Source organism: Ailuropoda melanoleuca, chromosome 1 (assembly GCF_002007445.2).
Source record: "Ailuropoda melanoleuca isolate Jingjing chromosome 1, ASM200744v2, whole genome shotgun sequence".
In the NCBI taxonomy this organism is placed as follows: domain Eukaryota; kingdom Metazoa; phylum Chordata; class Mammalia; order Carnivora; family Ursidae; genus Ailuropoda; species Ailuropoda melanoleuca.
Genome location: NC_048218.1, coordinates 147,533,378 through 147,552,791, shown reverse-complemented (window position 1 = coordinate 147,552,791; position 19,414 = coordinate 147,533,378). Strand labels below are relative to the sequence as shown.

Sequence of the window (19,414 nt, the reverse complement as noted above, 5' to 3'; positions counted from 1 at the left end):
GACAAGTCCATGTAGAGCTGACCCCTACTGGATAGGAGATTGAATAGAATCCATCATTTGTAAACTGCTGCGAACAAGAAAGGAATTTGTTTGCCCTTGTAAGGCAAATGATTTAACTCCTACTTAATTGTAACCTCTATTTATACAGTTACTCATTTTTCTTCTTATCTTTAATTTGACGTGTTTACCCATTGAATTACTCTTGTTATTAGATCTTCCTAATTCTCTTACAGAAATGAATTTCCCCACTCATATATGTTTTTGGGGAATTCCTGTTTTCAGGAACATGTTCATAATATGCCTCAAGTGGCCTGTAGATTTTCATGAACTGTTTGGAGGCTTGACCACTTCGACTCCGTTATAAATTGAGTTGAAAATACTAATAACCACATAAAACACGTGTACACACGCATATACGCATGGATCTCTTTGAATTTTTTGGTTCTTTGTCCTATATCACACTATGTGTAGACAATTGTAAAAGATTCTAATAATGACATTATGATTCCTTCTTGTAATAACCTTAGCTTTCTTAAACTGTTTAGACTGCTTCATCTTCATTAACCAGAGAAAATTATATTTATAATTAAAAAATAAACAAGCAGTTGTATCATCCAGCTGTGAAAAAGAGGATACCATTTGTAATAAAATAATCATGTATTTGTAACCATTATTTATACAATCATGGCTTGTGGGGTGTAAGCAAAACAAAATTTTAGTTTTTCTTCATCAACCCTTTAAATATTTTCTGTAGGGAAAGTTTTTTCTTTTTCCTCCTGCAGGAAGAAATTACCAACGAGTTACAAACTTTTCTTATCTCTTTTAGGTAATAAAAAGTTATAGTATCATCTCTAGTTGTAAATCACAGTTTTAATTGTGTAATAAAAATTATCTAGTCAATATATTAACTTTCCTTTTAAACTTCAATTACCTGGTATGAGCTATAGGGAGAACCTGTGGTCCATGGGAAGGTAACGTGCTTCTCATCCCTCCCAGGCCAAATGAAGGACACAGGTCCCTTGTGTTGCCAAGGCAAAAATCAAGGTCAACAAGTAGTTTCACTGAGGCTCTCTAGAATGTGGTAAAGAGAGAAGAAACCAATCCCTCTCATTTTCTTCAAAGAACACACTTTATAAGACTACGTTCTCCAAGGAAGAACTTATTAATCCTATCTCCCTCCCCTTTTTATACCCACAATGTGAGAATCTAGTGTTTGAACATTCGTCAGTTTGGTGTCTACAGACTATTGCTTCTCAGAGCCTAAGGTCAAACCTTCGATTTAATATCCTGATATATTCTGATTGAGACAGCTAGAATATAGGTTTGCCTGCACGGGACTGAAAAGTGAAATAGGTTAACAAGAAGAAATTTTATTTCTCTGATTTGGAACTCCAAGTTGGCATGGTGGCTCTGTTCATCAGGGTCTTCAGAAGTTTCGTCTTCATTCTTGGGAGTCTGTCCTTCTCAGGGTGTTTTCCTCACCCACATGATCCAGAATAGCCACTGTGTCTTCACTTCAGCCACTGGAGAAGGAAAGACCTGCCTCTTCTTTTATCATGAATCAGCAATCGCGCACGTCACTTCCGTTTGTATCCCATTGGCCAGAATCCAGTCTATCTGGCAACACCTGGCTGCACCAGGGACTGGGAAACGTGGTCGCGATTTAGGCAGCCGGGCAGGTCAGCTACAATTCTCTTAGTATGGGAAAAGGGGAGAATGCATATTATGGTTCGACTAGCAGCCTCTGCCATGCCATTCAACGAATACTGAGTATGACTTTTGTACGATGGGAGGTGAACTAAATTTTCACTTGAGAGGGTATGAAACTACTTTTATCCAAATTTCTTAATTTCACTAATACTATTTTTAAACATTTTATTTTAAAGGGAATCCAAGGTCCTATGGGTCCACCTGGTCCACAAGGGCCTCCAGGACAAGGCTCACCTGGTCCCAAGGTAACTTTCTGAATTAGAACAGAGTTTAATGCATTTATAGTCTAGTTGCTGTTTCCTCGTCAGTAGCCAGTGCAGTGGGAAAGCAGCAGATGAAATGAACTTAAAAATCAGATACCATGAGAGGCTATGGACTCTGGGAAACAAACTGAGGGCTTCAGAGGGGAGGGGGGTGGTGGAATGGGATAGGCTGGTGATGGGTATTAAGGAGGGCACATATTGCATGGTGCACTGGGTGTTATACGCAAATAATGAATCATGGAACACTACATCAAAAACTAAGGATGTACTGTATGGTGATTAACATAACATATAAAAAAAGAACTAGATTTTTAAAAAAGTAAAAAAAAATCAGATTTTTACTTAACGCAAAATGATATTGATATTCCTGATATTCCTGATGGTTTGGTTAATGTAATATGTATTCTTTTACACTTTTAGAAGCATTTATTTAGGCAATCTTAATTTATTGTTTTCTTTATTACTCTTTCTTAAGAGATCCTCTTCTAGCAGCTAAAGCAGTAGAGGCTTCCTAGGGGGGTGGCCTAATCCATTCTCACCAACACGCCCCCAGTAGGCCTACCTCCCGACACATTTAATTAAAGATAAAGAGTCAGAAATAAAAGTCTTCTGTGAATGTGGGAATAATTTTATGTCCTAAATTAAAACTGTTATTTATCCCTTAGGAGAGGCATGGCACGTCTTGTTTAACTAGCTGTCCTTAATGTTGCCTCAAATGATCACTAATCATTGTTAAAGAAATACTTCTCTGAGAGTAGTCACCTTCCAGTGCACTCCTTAGAGAGTGCCATGTGAGGAGCAGCTCGGCAGAAGAAAGTTACTGTCCTTGAGATTTTTGCTTGGGGTCATCACTGGAGCTCAGGTTGTTCTCTCTGCTTATGATATTGCTTTTGATTCGCAGTCATTCTGGCTTCTCATGTGTCAGTTTTAGTTGTTGTGGGATCTAACTGCCCATCTTCCAGGGGACTCTGCCTTTTGAGTATGCTACCTAGTCTATATATATCTTTGTAGATTGTATTTATTTATTTGAGGGAGAGAGTGAGAGAGAGCGAGCGAGCACAAGTCAGGGAAGAGGCAGAGGGAGAAACAGACTCCCTGCTGAGCAGGGATCCCGACATGGGGCCCAATCCCAGGACCCTGAGATCATGACCTAAGCTGAAAGCAGACGCTTAACCGACTGAGCCACCCAGGCGCCTCTACCTAGTCTATATTTTAAGCCAGACCGTTACATATTCCAAATTTGGTAAAACTCCATCCACCTGAAGGGATTTTAGGCAAATATATATATTTGAATTATATACAAACATATATTGAAATAATATATATTAAACTGTATTTTCATGTTTTATATTACAATATATCATGTACATTAATATTAATGATATAATTAATATCTATCTACGATGTATATACTTGAACACATACATACGAATTGAGCACACAAAGCTCAGTGTTATTTTGTGGATACAAGACAGCTCTTAGCTCTTAAGATAGGAATATATTATTTTTATTTTGCTGCTGTAGTGACATACTCTTCAAATACTCTTTCCTAACTAGGGAGAAGTAGGCCAGACAGGAGCTACGGGGCCTAGAGGGCCGGTGGGAGTTGGAGTACAAGGCCCAAAGGTGAGCTGACCACACCGATCAGAAGCGTTTAGATAATTTATGTCATATTATGTGAAGTTTCATTGATATCCAAATGCAATGCAGATCATGCATGTGTCATCTGTTATTTCATCAGAGGAGAATATTTATTCAGAAAAGGGTCTGATGCTCAGTGTAACTCTTACTGTTTAAGAAGAACCAAAAATCTTAGTTTATTTTAAGGACTGCTATCTGGTTTTTATTCGTATAGTTATTAGCCTCAGAGGCCCTCTTTTGGCACAGAGCGATTCTTCAAGAACATTCTCGTCTGCATGTTATAAAACAGAGCACCTAGCACAGTAGGGCTGTAGCAAAGGGTACTTCCCTTGTCTTGTTTCAGGTCTCAGCTCAAAAGCTACCTACTCAGAAAGCTGTTCCCTAAACCTAAAGTATGTCTCCCCCACTCCTGCTACCCAGTGATTTTACAGCTCAGAGCGCTGTTTCCTTTGCTTTTACCCCTCACCTCGACTGGCATGTTTTCTGCTTTACTTTCCATCTTACTAATCCCTCGAGAAATGCAGTGCCCAATGCTGCAGCCACCAGCCACGTGTTGTTCCTGAATGCTGGGAACGTGACGAGTGTGCAGTGAGATGTGTGGCTAATGTGAAACACACTAGATTACAGAGCTCGGCACAAAGAATGTGACTACATCCTTAGTACATTTGAAGACTGATTACCTATTGAAATGATACCATTTCAGATATATTAAGGTAAGTAAAATACATTATTGGGATTATTTCCACCTGTGTCTTTTAACTTTGTACATGTGGCTCCTAGAGGAGCTATAATGACATATGTGGCTTGCTCTCTGTTTCTCTTGGAAGTGCTACTCCCCTGCAGCAGGGGCCTTGTTTCCATTTTTATCTTATTACTGAATCCCCCGTTCAGTAACAAGCTGATACTCAGTAAATGCTGTTGAGTAAATGAACGAATTCTTACTTTACACTTCCCAAGTTCTAGAACTAATCCTGAAGCCATGTAGGATCTGGGAAGCCACACTGAGGGCTCAGCGCCATCACTGTTGCTGCTGACATTGTCGTCATTCTTCTAAGCATTTGGGTATTACAACATGTACGATGTGGATCTAGAAGAATAGACATGTTACATGTGCATGAACTTATAAAGGACACAAACTGTACTAATATAAATAGCAATCACTAATCTAAATAGTAATAATAGCTGCCATTCGTTGAATGGTCTCGCTGGGCCACACCATACGCTAAGTGCCAAGTATGACATATATGTCACCATACTTTTGTGCAGGGTACGTAAATGTATGTACGTGTATGATGTCATATATGTGACAATTTCAGAGAAGCAACCTAGGATGGTGAGGCTCAGCAGTAAGACTACCTCAGTCTAGATCCCAGTTTTGCCACTAACTAGATGTGCAATCTTAAGCTTCTCTCACTTCAGAAAACGAAATATTTCAAACATACGCAATAGTATAGAGGATCATACAAAGACCATCCACTGATGCCACAATCTTTATCAAATGTTGACATTCTGCCGTATTTATTCTGGCTATTTCTCTAAGAAGCGTTACAAAGATAGCTAGAGGCCTCGGCCTCTGCTCCTCCATCCCATGACCCTCCTCTCCTCCACCAGACATAATTATTATCATGACTTGGGTATTTATCATTCTTTCGAAGTTTTTATAATTATCCCACATACGTTTTTATCCATAAACCACATAGAGCTTTTGTGTGTTCTTGAACTTTACATAATGCATCATTCTGCCTTACATTTATATTCAGCCTCACGTTTGTTTTTATATACCTTTAATTCATTTGTTTTCATTGCTCTATGGGAGTCTGTTGTATAAAAATATCTCATTTGAAATTTATCCACTTCTTATTGATTGACATTTAAACTGCTTCCCATTTTTGGCCTTTGCCACCAATGCTGCCATAAACATTCTATGAGTTTCCTTTTGTGTAAGTCAGGCTACAAGTTTCTCTCGCTGGTTGGCGGTAGATACTACAAGTAGAATTGGAAGATCATACGGTATAGGCAAGTTTTCAATTTCGATATCATGAAAATCCTGCCCAAAATGGACCACGGGTAAAATGGTTCTGCCTGTTCACCCTCCTTCTAGCAATATGTGACGATGCTCCTTTCTCTACCTTCGTGCCAACGTGAAGCGGGTACACTACATCTCATGGTTTTAATTACTATTCCCTGGTAACTGTTGGAACAGTTTTGGGGTGCTTAATGGACCTTCAGCTTCCCTTTTGCAAATTCCTGTAGATATTCTTTTTTTTTTTTTTAACGGTTCGGTGTTCCTTTCTTACTGAAGTTCTTTCTATATCTGGCTATTAATCTTTTGTTATTTGGGTTGCAGGTATCTCCCAGGCTATAGCTGGTCTTTTTTACCTAGGGTACCTTTTACTATACAGAAGTTGTAAGTTCTGATGTATTTCTGTCCCATTAATGTCTGAGCTTTTTGAATATTATCTAAACATTTCTTGAATCCAAAGTCATAAAAACACTCATGTATTTTCTTCTTAAAATTTGGTGTTTTTGCTTTTTAAAATTTAGGTCTTCAGTCCACTTGCAATTTCTTTTTTGCGTGTGGTTCCACACAGCAATTCTTTTCCCCCCAGATGGACAACCAGGTACTCCCGCGTGGGTTACTGACTAGTCCGTGTTGGCCGCACTGGTTTGTAATCGCACCTGTCACACATCGAGCTGCTCTGTGAGGGTCAGTGCGGGAGCGCTCTATTCTGATCCATTTGTTTATTTATATCTCTCAGTGCTGTTACTTCTCTGATTATGATAGATTTATAATAAGCTTTTATCATCGATAGGGAAAATACTCTCAACTTCTTTCCTGGTTACTCTTGATTCTAACATACTCCTTTTAGGATTGACTTGCCAAATTTGACAGAATATCCCCTTGCGATATACTATTGGGATTGCATTGAATCCTCAGATTAAATATTGAGTCTTTCAAACCACAGTATAAAACTAATTTTTCAGGAAAATAGGTGTCATTTTATGCAGAAAGATCTCCTAGTTTTTCAGTTAAAAAGGTACATTGGAGAATTTTTTTTTGCAATTGTGTGAATTGCTTTCCTTTTCTACATCTTTTAACTAACTATTACAGATCTATTAGGAGAAGTATTATTTTGTTCGTGGTGGTGTTTTGTTTTGTTTTGCTATATTCATTTTTCTATTCAGGCACCTGATAATAGCTCTTATTATTTCTAATTGTTTGTAAACTCTTGCTTTTTTATTCCCTGTGTGCATAATCATATCATATGAAAATAAAAACTGTTTTATCTATTTCTTTTTAATTCTTTTTCCTATTTGTTTTTAAAAATTTTACACAGCTAGGATCTCCAGTGCAATGCTTAAAAGAAGTGACTTCAAAGGAAGTGCTTCTAAAATTTCACTTAAAAAAAATTTATTTATTTGAGAGAGAGGGAGAGCACGGTCAGAGAGGAGGGGCAGGGGGACAAGTAGACTTCCCACCGAGCAGGAAGCCGGAAGCCGCAAGCCGCGTTCCGTCCCAGGACCCCGAGATCATGACCCGAGCTGAAGGCAGACACTTAACTGACTGAGCCACCCAGGTGCCCCTATAATTTCACTTTTAAGTGTGACATTTGTTGTAGGGTTTTGCTAGACAACCTCTTTTAGGTTAAGATAATTACCTTCTGTTTCAATTGTACCAAAAATTTCTTATTAATTATAAATGAGTATTGAATTTTATCAGATTCTGCATCTACTAAGATAATTGTTTTATGTTTTCCTTTTAACCTGTTCATAATGGTATATTACATTTCCAGAATTTTTAGTTGTTGAACCGTCCTGGCATTCTTGAGATAAACCCAACTGATCATGATATATAACTTTTTTATGATAGTAATTTAATTTACTAGTCTTTTATTCAGGATTTTTGCATCCATTTTAAATAATTTATTATGTGCTTGACATACAATTAAAGCACATGGTTAAAGTGCACACTTTGATAAAACATATGTATATGTTTTTGAAACCATCACCAACACCAGATAATTGAAGTATCCATCATCCTACCCACACCAAACCATTATGTGTTCATTTGTAATACCATCCTTCCACCCCTCCCTAACTTCTCTTACTGATCTGCTTTGCAATCTCTGATAACTACTGTTCTTCTTTCTGTCATTACACATTCATTTGCATTTCCTAGAATTTTATGTAAATGGAATAATATGCTATATAAGGTTTTTTCTGTCTTCTCTTTTACTCAGTAAAATTACTTTGAGGCCCATGTTTAACATCTAGGAATAGCTTTTTTATTGTTCTTTTTATTGTGGAATAGTGTTCCACTGTATGGACATTTGTTCATCCATTCATATGCTGAGGGAAATTTGGTTGTTTCCAGCTGTAGGATATTATCAAGCTATTATGAACAATTACGTACATGTCTTTGTATGGACATATACTTTAATTTTTCTTGGGTAAATGCCTCGAAGTGAAATGGCTGGGTCATATGATAGGTGTCTATTTCACTTTTCAAGAAACTGCCAAATTAATTTCCAAAAAACTCTTTATTTTGTCTAAATTTTCACTGGGTATGGAATTCTGGGTTGATGACTGTTTTTGTTTTGTATTTTCTCTTTCTTTTAGTACATTCAAGATATCGTTCCACTGTCCATTAGGATCCATTAGGATCCATTAGATTCAATCCATTAGAGTCTACATATTCATTTCTCTACATGTCTCTTTTGTCTGGCTACCTTCGAGATTTTCTCTGCATCGCTAGTTTTGAGCCAAGTGATTATAACGCGCCTTACTTTTGGTTTTGGTTTTGTATTACTTGTGTGAGGTTTCATTGATTTTCTTGGATCTGTGGGTTATTGATTTCATCAAATTTGGAAATACTAGGCCATTGTTTCTTGAAATATTCCCCACTCTCTGCCTTCACCCCGGAAACTCCGTGTTACTTAAATTTGGCTGCTTCACTGATGCTCTGCTCATTCCTTTTTGGTCTCTTTTCTCTCTGTTTCATTTCAGATAGTTTTTATTGCTATGTTCCTCAGTTCCTTAATCTGCTATGATATCTAATTTGCTTTTAATTTTATCCAGAGTATGGTTTATCTCATACTTTGCAGTTTTCAACTCTAGGAGTTCAATTCGTATCTTTCTATAACTTCGTGTCTCTAGTTAATATACCTCAACTTTCTTCTGCTTTCTTCAACATATGGAACATATGGAAAGCAATACAGTAAATTTAGGGTCCTTATCTACTATTCTCTCACCTATGTCATTTTCTTGGTAACTTTTTTTCCAGCTTCTTTGAATTCCAGATAATTTTTGGCTAGATGCCCATCTTTGTGCATTTCACCTTTCGGGGGGCCAGACATTTTTGTATTCTTCAGAATAACTGTATTTCTATACATATCTTTGCTCCTGGATTCCTTTAAGTCACTTGAAAAGAGTTTGCACCTCTTGGTCTTGCTTTTAAGCTTTCTTAGGTAGGACTAGAGCAGTATTTAGTCTAGGGTTCATCTTTCTTGACTACTGAAGCAAGACTTTTTTTTTAGAACTCTAATCTATGGCCTCAGAATTGTGAGATTTCCTTTCTTGCCACTGGAAGCAGGCACTATTTCTGGCCTGCTGCCAGTTCTCTCTAATCCTTTAAGTTGGTTGTTTTCTGGGCATTGGGTAGTTTCTTCACACTGTGCTGAACAGTATTTACTTCACTACACAAAAGGGATGCTTATCAGCTCCTCATCGTTCTGTGCACCTTCTTCCTATCAGGTAATCTATTCTGTGAATTTTTGATACCTGGCTTACCTAGACTCCTACCTTCATCTCCTTAAATTAGAGAGTTTCTGAACTTTCCCTGGGTTCTTTCTCCTTGCCCTGAGGTCTGGAAACTCTACCCAGGCAGCAAACCGGGGAAATTACAGTATTCACCTAATTTGTTTCCCTGCCCTCAAGTATTATTATCCCTCATTACTTGATGTCTAATGTCTTGAAAGATATTGTTTTACATATTTTGTCTGGTTTTTAGCTGTGCAGGGAGGAAATTAAATCTGGTCCCTATTCCTCCATTTAACTGGAAACTTACATGATATCTACATTCATAGGTCTTCTGGTCTGCAATGTAGTTTACTTGTCCTATTATTGTATTACTTTAATTAAGTTTTTATTAGACTCATGAAATAAATTGGGTAGACTTCCCTCTTTTATCGTTTTTCAGAACCATTTGTATAAGATAGGGAATACCTGTTCTTCAAAGGATAAAGAATTTGTAAGGCTTGACTATAAAATCAGCAGAGCCTGTGATCTTGGAGGGAGAGAAAGAGACTTTTAATTACTGATTCAATTTTTTAATGCTTCTGGTTTATTTAGCTTGTCCATTTCTCATGTCATTTAAGTTATTCATATTTTTCTTAAAAGTTATTATTTTTTTTTAAAGATTTTATTTATTTATTCGACTGAGATAGAGACAGCCAGCGAGAGAGGGAACACAAGCAGGGGGAGTGGGAGAGGAAGAAGCAGGCTCATAGCGGAGGAGCCTGATGTGGAGCTCGATCCCATAACGCCGGGATCACGCCCTGAGCCGAAGGCAGGCGCTTAACCGCTGTGCCACCCAGGCGCCCCTCTTAAAAGTTATTTATTAATGTTCTCCAATATATTTGTTTGAACTTGTCACAGAAATTTTCTGATTTTAAAAAATCTTTACTATATATACAGTTATATTTCCCTTTAATCCTTAATAGTGTTTATCTGTGACTTTTCTTTTTTAGTGTTAGTAATTTCTGTTAGAGGTTTATTTATTTTATTAGTTTTTTAAAGGTATTAACCTTTAGTTTTGTTACTTTTGTTACTTTTGATTTTCAAATTTATTACCATCTGCTCTCATCTTACCAGGTCCTTCTACTTATTTCTAGGTTTACTGTGCTTTTTATTTTCACTAGTTGTTTTTTTTTTTTAGTTGAATTTAGGTGAAATGACTTTCACTTATCTTTAATATTTTTTCTATTAATAAATGCAGTAAGGACACTTTGGCACTGCTTGAAAGTAACATATACTATCTCTGAACATTTTAAAGAGTATATTCTTAAATACAAACGAACTTGAAAGCAAGCAGAATTATTGAGTAGTAGAGCTGACATTTCACTCCTATGTTAGTTATTTGGGGTTGCCGTAACAAAGAACCACAAACATTGGTTCAACACAAAAGAAATTCATTATCTCACAACTCTAGAGGAAGTTGAAAATCAGTGTCTGCAGGGTCATGCTTTCTCTAAAACCTGTAGGGAAGAATCCTTCCTTGCCCCTTCCTAGCTTCTGGTGCTGGCAGCCCATGCTTGGCACTCCACGGCTTGTAGCCACACTGCCGCTGTCTCTGCCTTTGCTGTCACATGGAGTTCCCCCCCCCCACCCGCCCCGCTGTGCCTGTCTTTGCATGGCGTTTGCTTCTTCTTATAAGGACAGCAATCATGTTGAATTAGGGCCCACCCTCATCACCTCATCTTAACTTGGTTACGTCTACAAAGACCCTATTTCCAAATGAGGTCACATTCACAGGTACCAGGGGTTAGGACTTCAACATCCCATTTTGGAGGTTTCAGTTCAACCCGTAACAACGTAATCCAAAACTGAGATCCAAAGAGGTTAAGTAACTTGCCCAAGGTCAAAGAATTTACTTACTACTAGCTACTACTCAGATTTCTCCACTCAGAGGCTTGTTGCAAATACTGTAAGATACATGCCGTTGGCAAGTACCTCAAAATGGAGGTGCATAAGTATGAATTTCAATTACAATAAATATGATACATATAGATAAATATGAATTTCTGGGAAATAAAATCTTTGCTTATCCACCAGGGGGAGCCAGGCTCAATAGGACTCCCAGGACAACCAGGAGTACCCGGAGAGGACGGAGCTGCAGGGAAGAAGGTAACCCTGTTTTTTACATTACTAGAGTAAAAACTACTGAATCACTCTGACACCTTGGTCCTATAGGACCTTAAATTAAACCATCCAGGACAAACTTAGTCGTTTTAAGTAAACATCTCACAACTCTAAATTTCCTTTTTCACTTATTTTAGGTAGAAAGAGCACCAGTTTAATGTCTGAATAGTGTCTCACGCTCTCTTTCTCTCTGGCATTTCAGCCATGGCATCCTCCCGTGACCTAGTCCCTTTGGGATTCCTAGAAAGAACTGAATTGAAACTTTGAGAAAAACACTTTGTCCTCTCCATAAAGAGAGTCTGTAAATGCATTCAAGAAGTAATTATAAAGATTTTTTGAAGTATTACAAGTTGACATTTGAAATACTCATTTTTCAAGATAAGTAGAGAAAAACAGCAGATGGAAAGGCTGAAGGTCTTTCTTGTTGTTTTTTTTTTTTAAACCAAACCATCAAATGTGAATGAAGAGCCAAAGGAAAGTGAGCTTATCCTTTGAAAATTGGCTGAGAAATTGGACTCTTTCCTATTTCAGCTGCTCTGAGCTAAGCTAGAGATTGATATTAATTTATTAAAGTTGGTAAATTCCCAAATTAATTTTAAGACTATTATTCTGGAGGTTCTCAGCAGAGAATCCACTGGCCATAAAAGGAGACAAGGTGGCTTGTACAAACTGTCCATTGAGGGTTAGCTAAGACATAGGTGTCATTTCCTCTAGGGAGAAGCTGGGCTCCCCGGAACAAGAGGCCCAGAAGGACCACCTGGAAAAGGACAACCTGGCCCCAAGGTAGGGAACTGACAAAGTGTTGGGGAAAGCAAACTACCCAACGAGACAGTTTAGGAGAAATTTGATTGCTATTCTTGCTATGTCAAATGTGTTTACTTCTGGCTTAAAATTATGGCTGTAGCTTGTGAGTTTTTGGAAGACAGCAAGTATGTATTATTCATTTTTATTTTCCTAAGATCTATCATAAGACTCAGCTACTAGGAAGAGTTCAACACATGTTTTCTCAATAAATGGTCAGATTGACATTTTAAAACACATAGAAAAGAAGCCTTGAGTTACATCCTTGAGATTTGAAAGTCCATACATTTTCTTCAAATATTTATAGAATCTCACACAGTAATAAGAAATATCACCTTATTGAATAGGCTTCATTTTCACGGCTTGGCATACATTTATCTTACACATTGTAGAAATGCTGGTTGAATAACATCTTTATATGTCAAGATGAGAAAATACAAATTCATCAGTAAATCACTAGAGACGTAACCTACGGCCTCCAAGATGCCAGATGTTCCTGCAGTCTTTATGTACAGTCATCAGTGTACATGTAAAGATTCTGAAAAATTACATATGAGTAAAGTAAAAATAAAATCTATATACTTATTAGTGTTCTATTTATAATTGCTTAAAATGGTCAGTGAAAGCTTAAGAAGTCTACGTCTTGTGAAATTTTGGCTAAAATTGAGTCCTTAACCTTAAATGTGAGAATTTGACATTTAAGTATATTTGCAGAATTTCAAACATTTTAATTTATTGATTTACCAGACAATGATATCTCTCCTTTTTTTGGGTGGGAGGAGGTGTATGTGGACATAGAATACCTTTTTCATGTCCAACAAAAATACTTTTAGAAACGCTTGTCTGTTAACATTCAGGAGAACTGATGTTTTCTAGAAGATACTTTTGGAAAATAGACCCTGGGAGTTAATAACTGAAGTTGTGAGAATGAATGATGTCTCTGAGAAAGAGAGCTGAGGTTTGAATCCCACATTGTGCAGTGGCTGGAGAAAGAACATTCAGGACAGTATGAAGATAAGCAGAATAGTTACTGTGTTAGGGAAACCAAGGTGAGAGGGTTTTAAGAGGAAAGCAATCGGTGGTGTCAAATGCTACCAAGAGAGCAAGGAGAATGAATGCTTTGGAAAGAGAGGGCACTGGATTTGTAGCTCTGAGGGGATTTGTGGCTTATGGACAGTTATGGAGAAGAGTGGTAAGAATATGTTATGTAGCCCAGATACGCTATGGTCCAGTGTTGGCACTTTATCACCTTTAATTGGGTTCCTACTGTAGTCTTCTGGGTTATTTAGATCAGTAAATTAAGTCTGGGAGTGAATAGAAGAAAATAACTAGTTGGGGTTAGATTTTGCCTCTGCTGGCAAATGATCATGATACGATAAGTTAAGGATACAGTAACATTCAACTGTTATGTTTTTTATCACCTGTCACTGCTCTTCATTAGTTCGGACCTTGGGGAGTTAATTACAGCTGTAGGTAGGAGTTCACCTCTTCTTCTTGAGGGAGTGTCTGCGTTGCTGATGACCTTGGGAACATGTCAGAAATGTGAATTCTTGGGTCTCAATGCAGACCTACTAAATCAGAAACTCTGGGCGTGGGTGGGGCTCAGCAACCTGGGGGCTCACAAACCCTCACGTGAGTCCGATGCCTGCTTAGGTTTGAAAATGGTGGTATAGTTATTTATGTCATAAATGTTTCAATGGCCTCAGCTGCAAACCCGAAAGAGTTATTCCTTTGTTGAGCCACATTTGGATATGGTACCTTACAGGTGAGCCCTAGTTTAAGGATAGTTTGTAATGCTCTGAGGGCTCTGGTTGAACATAACAAAATTCCTTCAGGGAAGTACGAGCTTACACAACCAGGCTGAGGAAGAGCCCATGGGCAGTTTCTAACTCTGCTCCAGGTTAATGCTCATGCATCTTTCTGCCAATAGAATTATTGGTCTCATTTGGGAAACAGAACTAGATTCCTTACTGAGGAAGAAATGGGGCTGAATTTGAAAAATCTGGGTTTTTTTTAGTGGTAACATTTTGTATAGCTAGCTATTTCATGCTTCACTTCCTTGTTGCCACTTTTATGATCTATAGATGTAAAATTAAAAACATTTTTCTTATTCAAGTATAATTAACATACAGTGTTTTATGAGTTTCAGGTGTACAATATAAGGATTATATATTCACAATATATGGTTCTATATATTTCTCAGTGCTCAAGATACGTGTGCTCTTCATTCCCTTCACCCAACTCACCCATCCTTCCACCCACCTCCCCCCTGGCAACCACCCGTTTGTTCTCTATCTTGGAAAAATCTCATTTTAGGTTTTAAAATTGAAGCAGCATTAAAGCTGGAAAAGCACAGGTAGCTGTCTTTTCTGAAACCACGAACGTCTCAGGAGCATCTGTTAATAAACCAAATCTGCCAAAGAACTGTGAATTCCAATCAAAGTCCCGAGGGAGATACTGAACTTAGATTTAAAAAAAAAACATTAAATCATATTGAATAAATGGTAAAGACTGAACAATTCTGAAGTCATCCAGTCTTCTCAAGAACATCAGCAAATCCCGTACAACAGAGTGGCCTTGGGACACATTGCTTGAAAATCAGTGTTAGTTGAGAACATGATCCTGATAGGGTTGTTGTAAGAGGAAGGAGGGTCTGTTCATACAACTGTATTTTTATGATTATTTTGTCAGGGTGATGAAGGAAAGAAAGGGAGCAAAGGAAATCAAGGACAGAGGGGATTTCCGGGGCCTGAAGGGCCAAAGGTATGTTTCTTATACTCTCCTTTATGCTTTGGGGAGATTGTCATTGTGTCTGGTTTTAATAGAATATTAGATTTCTACTGTAAACTGGATTCCCTGGTTCCTTCTCAACAAATCCAAGTGGAAAAAGCTTTAGAAAACACACTATTCTGGGCCAAACAGGATGGAATAGAGAGTCCATAAAATAGATGATCTTCACTGGAACATTTATGACTCTTGGAGACCATCTGTATGGCAATTCTCTCAAGTGACCACCAAATATTCAGAAGCTGGGATAAAGTTAGGACTGTAGGACATACCGATTCTTTTCCATCTTGTTTTGCTAAACAACAACACCGTTCCAGACGGAGAAGCAGCACGGGCATGAGGAGGAGCAGGGCTTCAGAAAGCAGGAGAGTAGGGTTCTCATCTTGCTCCACCAGGAACCTTTGGGGCCAGTCACTTCAATCACAGAAAGCAATAGTAGTATCTATTTCCCAGGATTGCTGTGAAGACTGAAAGAGTTAATCAAGCACTGAGCACTGTTCCTGGGACATAGTAAGTGCTCAGTACATGGAGCTATTCAGAGAGGAAAAAATCAATACTGTGCAATGGAAAGTAGGGGATATATGACCTGATGAACTGACCAGGACCAGATGCTGAGGATGAAGTAAAGGAAATTGCTAGACAGGCAATCAGGTGTGTGTCCTGACGTAGCAGGGGAGAATACTGAGGTCATTTGGATGTGTCAGGAAACAGAAATTGGAAACCTAAAAGAGCTCAGGCTTCTAGGAAGATGTAAATTGTAAGGAGGCAAGAGGTACGTTGAAAGACCAGACTGTTAAAGAAAAACACACACACACACACACACACACACACACACACACACACACACGGTACCAGCAAGATAAGAGCAGGTAGAAAACAAATCATCCTCTGTGGACAGGTCATTAAGCTTCAGTGTCCATCAGTACCACCCAGGAGCTTGTTACAAATCTGTATTTCTTGGCGCCGTGCCTAGACAGCGGGATTTTAGTAAGTGGGTGGGTCCTAGAAATCTGCGTTTCTTAAGTAAGTGCCCTATGCCGCGGGTAATTCAAGGAGCACACGATGAGAAATGCACTATAGAGGGAGAGTGTTGTATCAGTATTGATGACAATGGTTATTCCTTATATTGTGCTCTCTTCTTCAAAGAGTATTTTTCTGTATTTTGAAATAAAGTTTTTTTGATGAGGAACTGCCATATTTTAAAGCATAATCACAATTTATTTAAGATTTTACTTATTTATTTGACAGAGAGAGAGACAGCCAGCAAGAGAGGGAACACAAGCAGGGGGAGTGGGAGAGGAAGAAGCAGGCTTCCAGCAGAGGAGCCTGATGTGGGGCTCAATCCCATAACGCCAGGATCACGCCCTGAGCCGAAGGCAGACGCTTAACGACTGAGCCACCCAGGCGCCCCCATAATCACAATTTAATACAGGGTCTTTAAATAGATATATATACTATCTATATATATAATTTGGTATTTTAAAAGTAATTGACTTTTTTTTCTAAAAAAAAAAAAAAAGAAGAGTAGAATAGATGAAATCTAGAAGCATAATTTTGTTTCCCTTGGTTTAAGTGAGAATTTTAACAGGTTGCTGTTTTATTCCTTTGCCGTGGGGTTGAATTGGGTGGTTATCTGTTACCGGAATCCTGGCTGTGTCATGGGCCATTGCCTTATAGGTTTGGAATTAAAGATTTGGCACACACATGTGAGGCATGCGCCCCCGGCGGGCTGGTGTGCTCAGCTTGTGGGGTGTACTGGGCAATCAGCACAGAGGGAGGCCTCAGCTGTGAAGGCGACTGTGGTCCAGGGCAAGAGTCATTCGTGGTGAATCTGATGGATGGAGTCACTCCCAGAGGAAACGGGGACACGGGGGCAGTTCCCACCACTGAGGACAGTTCTGTCTCTAAGGCAGGGGGAGGCAAATTTCTTGGAAAGGTACAGGTAGTAAATATTTCAGGCCTTGTGGCCAAGGGGCAAAACTAAGGATATGATGCAATCACTTAAATAATAATCATTTAAAAATGTGAAAATCGGGGCTCCTGGCTGGCTTGGTTGGTATAGACCATGTGACTCTCGATCTCGAGGTCATGAGTTCAAGCTTCACACTGGTGCAGAGCCTACTTAAAAAACAAAACAAAATATGAAAACCATTTTTAGCCACGGCTGTGTGAAACCCGGCAGCAGGCCATCTTCGGCCTGACGGTGGCAGCCTGCCTCACCTGTCCTACATCAGGAGGTTCCAAACTGACTGATAACAAATCCCTACTAGTCACAACAAATTTGACCATACTTCAATATAGGTTTATTCTCTAATTGTAGCTTTTACTCATAAACTTTATTAATATGCTATGAAATTTACATAAATAATTGAAAATTTAAAAGAGATAAAAATTTACAATGAAGCCCTAGTATTTTCTTCTAGTATCTCAAATGGGTCATTTTGAACACCTGGTGGGGTGTGTGCACCCTCTCTTAATGACAATTGCTCTGCATAGTGTCTTTAAGTGAGGTAATTGTACCTGTATCAGAACTCGCAGAGGGGCCTCATAAAACTCATATTCCTGGGCCCAGCCCCTAGATCTATTGAATTAAAATCTCTGGGCTTGAGACCTGACTGTATTCTATCAAATTCCTCTGATGATTTAAGGATCACTGGTCTAGAACCTGATGGGACAGAGATACTGCTTGAGTCTTTATTGAGACTCAATATTGAGACACCAAAAAAAAAAAAAAAAAGACATGTTTCAAATTTTCTATTTGAAATTCCATTGTTTTTACCATCAACTCCCTACCTCTAAAAAGGGATGTGAGCTAGGATACAATAGAAGACATATACCATGGGCCATAAAATAAAATAACAAAGGAAAAAGTTAGAAGGAACTACAAGGAACATTATTTACCTACCAAGCATACCGAAGAACTTGTGCTGAAGAAAATTATTGTAATTGAACAAACATTTCCCTCTGAGCTTGCTGGCATGCAGTACAAAAGGGAAGCACCGTGAATTGCATAATTTTTATTAGCTAATAAAAGAATACACAAGAGATAAAAATTTCCTAATATTCAGAAACTAATTGAACGCATTTTTTAAAGGCCTTGAAATCTTAATCACCAAAAACTTTAGTAGAAATTTGGCAAAAATGTTCAAGTATTTTCACATTGGTCTGTGAAACAGGTCATAATATTTTAAAATGCTTTGAAGACATTTCTATATTTTTCCTAATATAATGACTATATATGGTTTCTTTGCTTGCTCTTTTTTTAGGGTGAACCAGGAATTATGGGCCCTTTTGGGATGCCTGGAGCATCAATTCCTGGACCACCTGGGCCAAAGGTATGCATTCTTGGGAGTGAACGAATGAATGAATGAATGATTTATAACTTGGATCTTTGGCAGTGGGTGCGGGGAAAAATACATGACACCAGTGAACAAAAATTTTAGTTTTGGAAGAACCTTAAGATATTATCTGGTTCAACCCTGATGTTTCACAATTAAGCAAACTAAAGGCTAGCAGGAAATTTAAGATTAGAAACTAGGTTTCTTGCTCATCCTGAACTTGTCATTTTACCATGAACTACCTCCACCAAATCCTATTTTAAAAATTTATTGTGTTTACTCAGAAGAATACAGTAAGATTAATAATCAGAAAGTCTGCCAGAAAAGAAAACCGCTCAGATTTAAGAGCATTCCCAGGCATTCTTACAGCCTAAATAGTTGAGTCTAAATAGCCACCTATTTCAGGGGCCTTTCTATAAATAGCTGTCATAGTCCTTACTGACAGGTTTTATTTGCTTGGGATTTGAAATCCCCCTCAAATACAGAAGAAGCTACTACATCAAGATCTGAGATTGATAGATTAAACCCTTTATCAATCTCATTTGTGTTTCGTGCAATTATGGTTTCTCCTGCCATTTAAGACCTGAAACTGAACATTGTTTGAAATGTGCAGGGAGATAGAGGAGGACCGGGGATCCCTGGATTTAAAGGAGAACCTGGAATTGCTGTTCGAGGACCAAAGGTAGGCTTTATTCGTGTTCTTTTTTTCCCCTCTATGAGAGAGAAGGGAAAGGGGAATTAATGCACAGTAAACTGATGGTTGAGACTGTTCTACTCACTCCACACTGATGAGCTAGGATGTAAAAGTACACTCTCATTGTTTTAAAAATCAAACCATCTGATCATTTTTCAGAAATGTGGAGAATGATAGCTCCTATGGTTAGGTTTTAGATGACTCAACAGTTCTTTGAAAATGCTCTTTTTTGTAATGTCCATGATATAAGAGATTATATG

The 19,414-nt window shown here is 38.2% G+C and overlaps 1 protein-coding gene across 4 annotated transcripts in view; it reads left to right on the top strand.

Annotated features, from left to right (window-relative positions):
- Positions 1 to 19,414, top strand: part of COL28A1 (collagen type XXVIII alpha 1 chain) — a 158,517-nt gene that overhangs the window by 60,913 nt on the left and 78,190 nt on the right. For all 4 annotated transcript variants that reach the window (XM_034668093.1, XM_034668089.1, XM_019800270.2 and 1 more), the window contains exons 17-23: positions 1,887 to 1,955; positions 3,531 to 3,599; positions 11,448 to 11,519; positions 12,249 to 12,317; positions 15,027 to 15,098; positions 18,389 to 18,457; positions 19,074 to 19,142. In XM_034668093.1, coding sequence (XP_034523984.1) covers positions 1,887 to 1,955; positions 3,531 to 3,599; positions 11,448 to 11,519; positions 12,249 to 12,317; positions 15,027 to 15,098; positions 18,389 to 18,457; positions 19,074 to 19,142 — 489 coding nt within the window. The remainder of the gene's footprint in view (positions 1 to 1,886; positions 1,956 to 3,530; positions 3,600 to 11,447; positions 11,520 to 12,248; positions 12,318 to 15,026; positions 15,099 to 18,388; positions 18,458 to 19,073; positions 19,143 to 19,414) is intronic.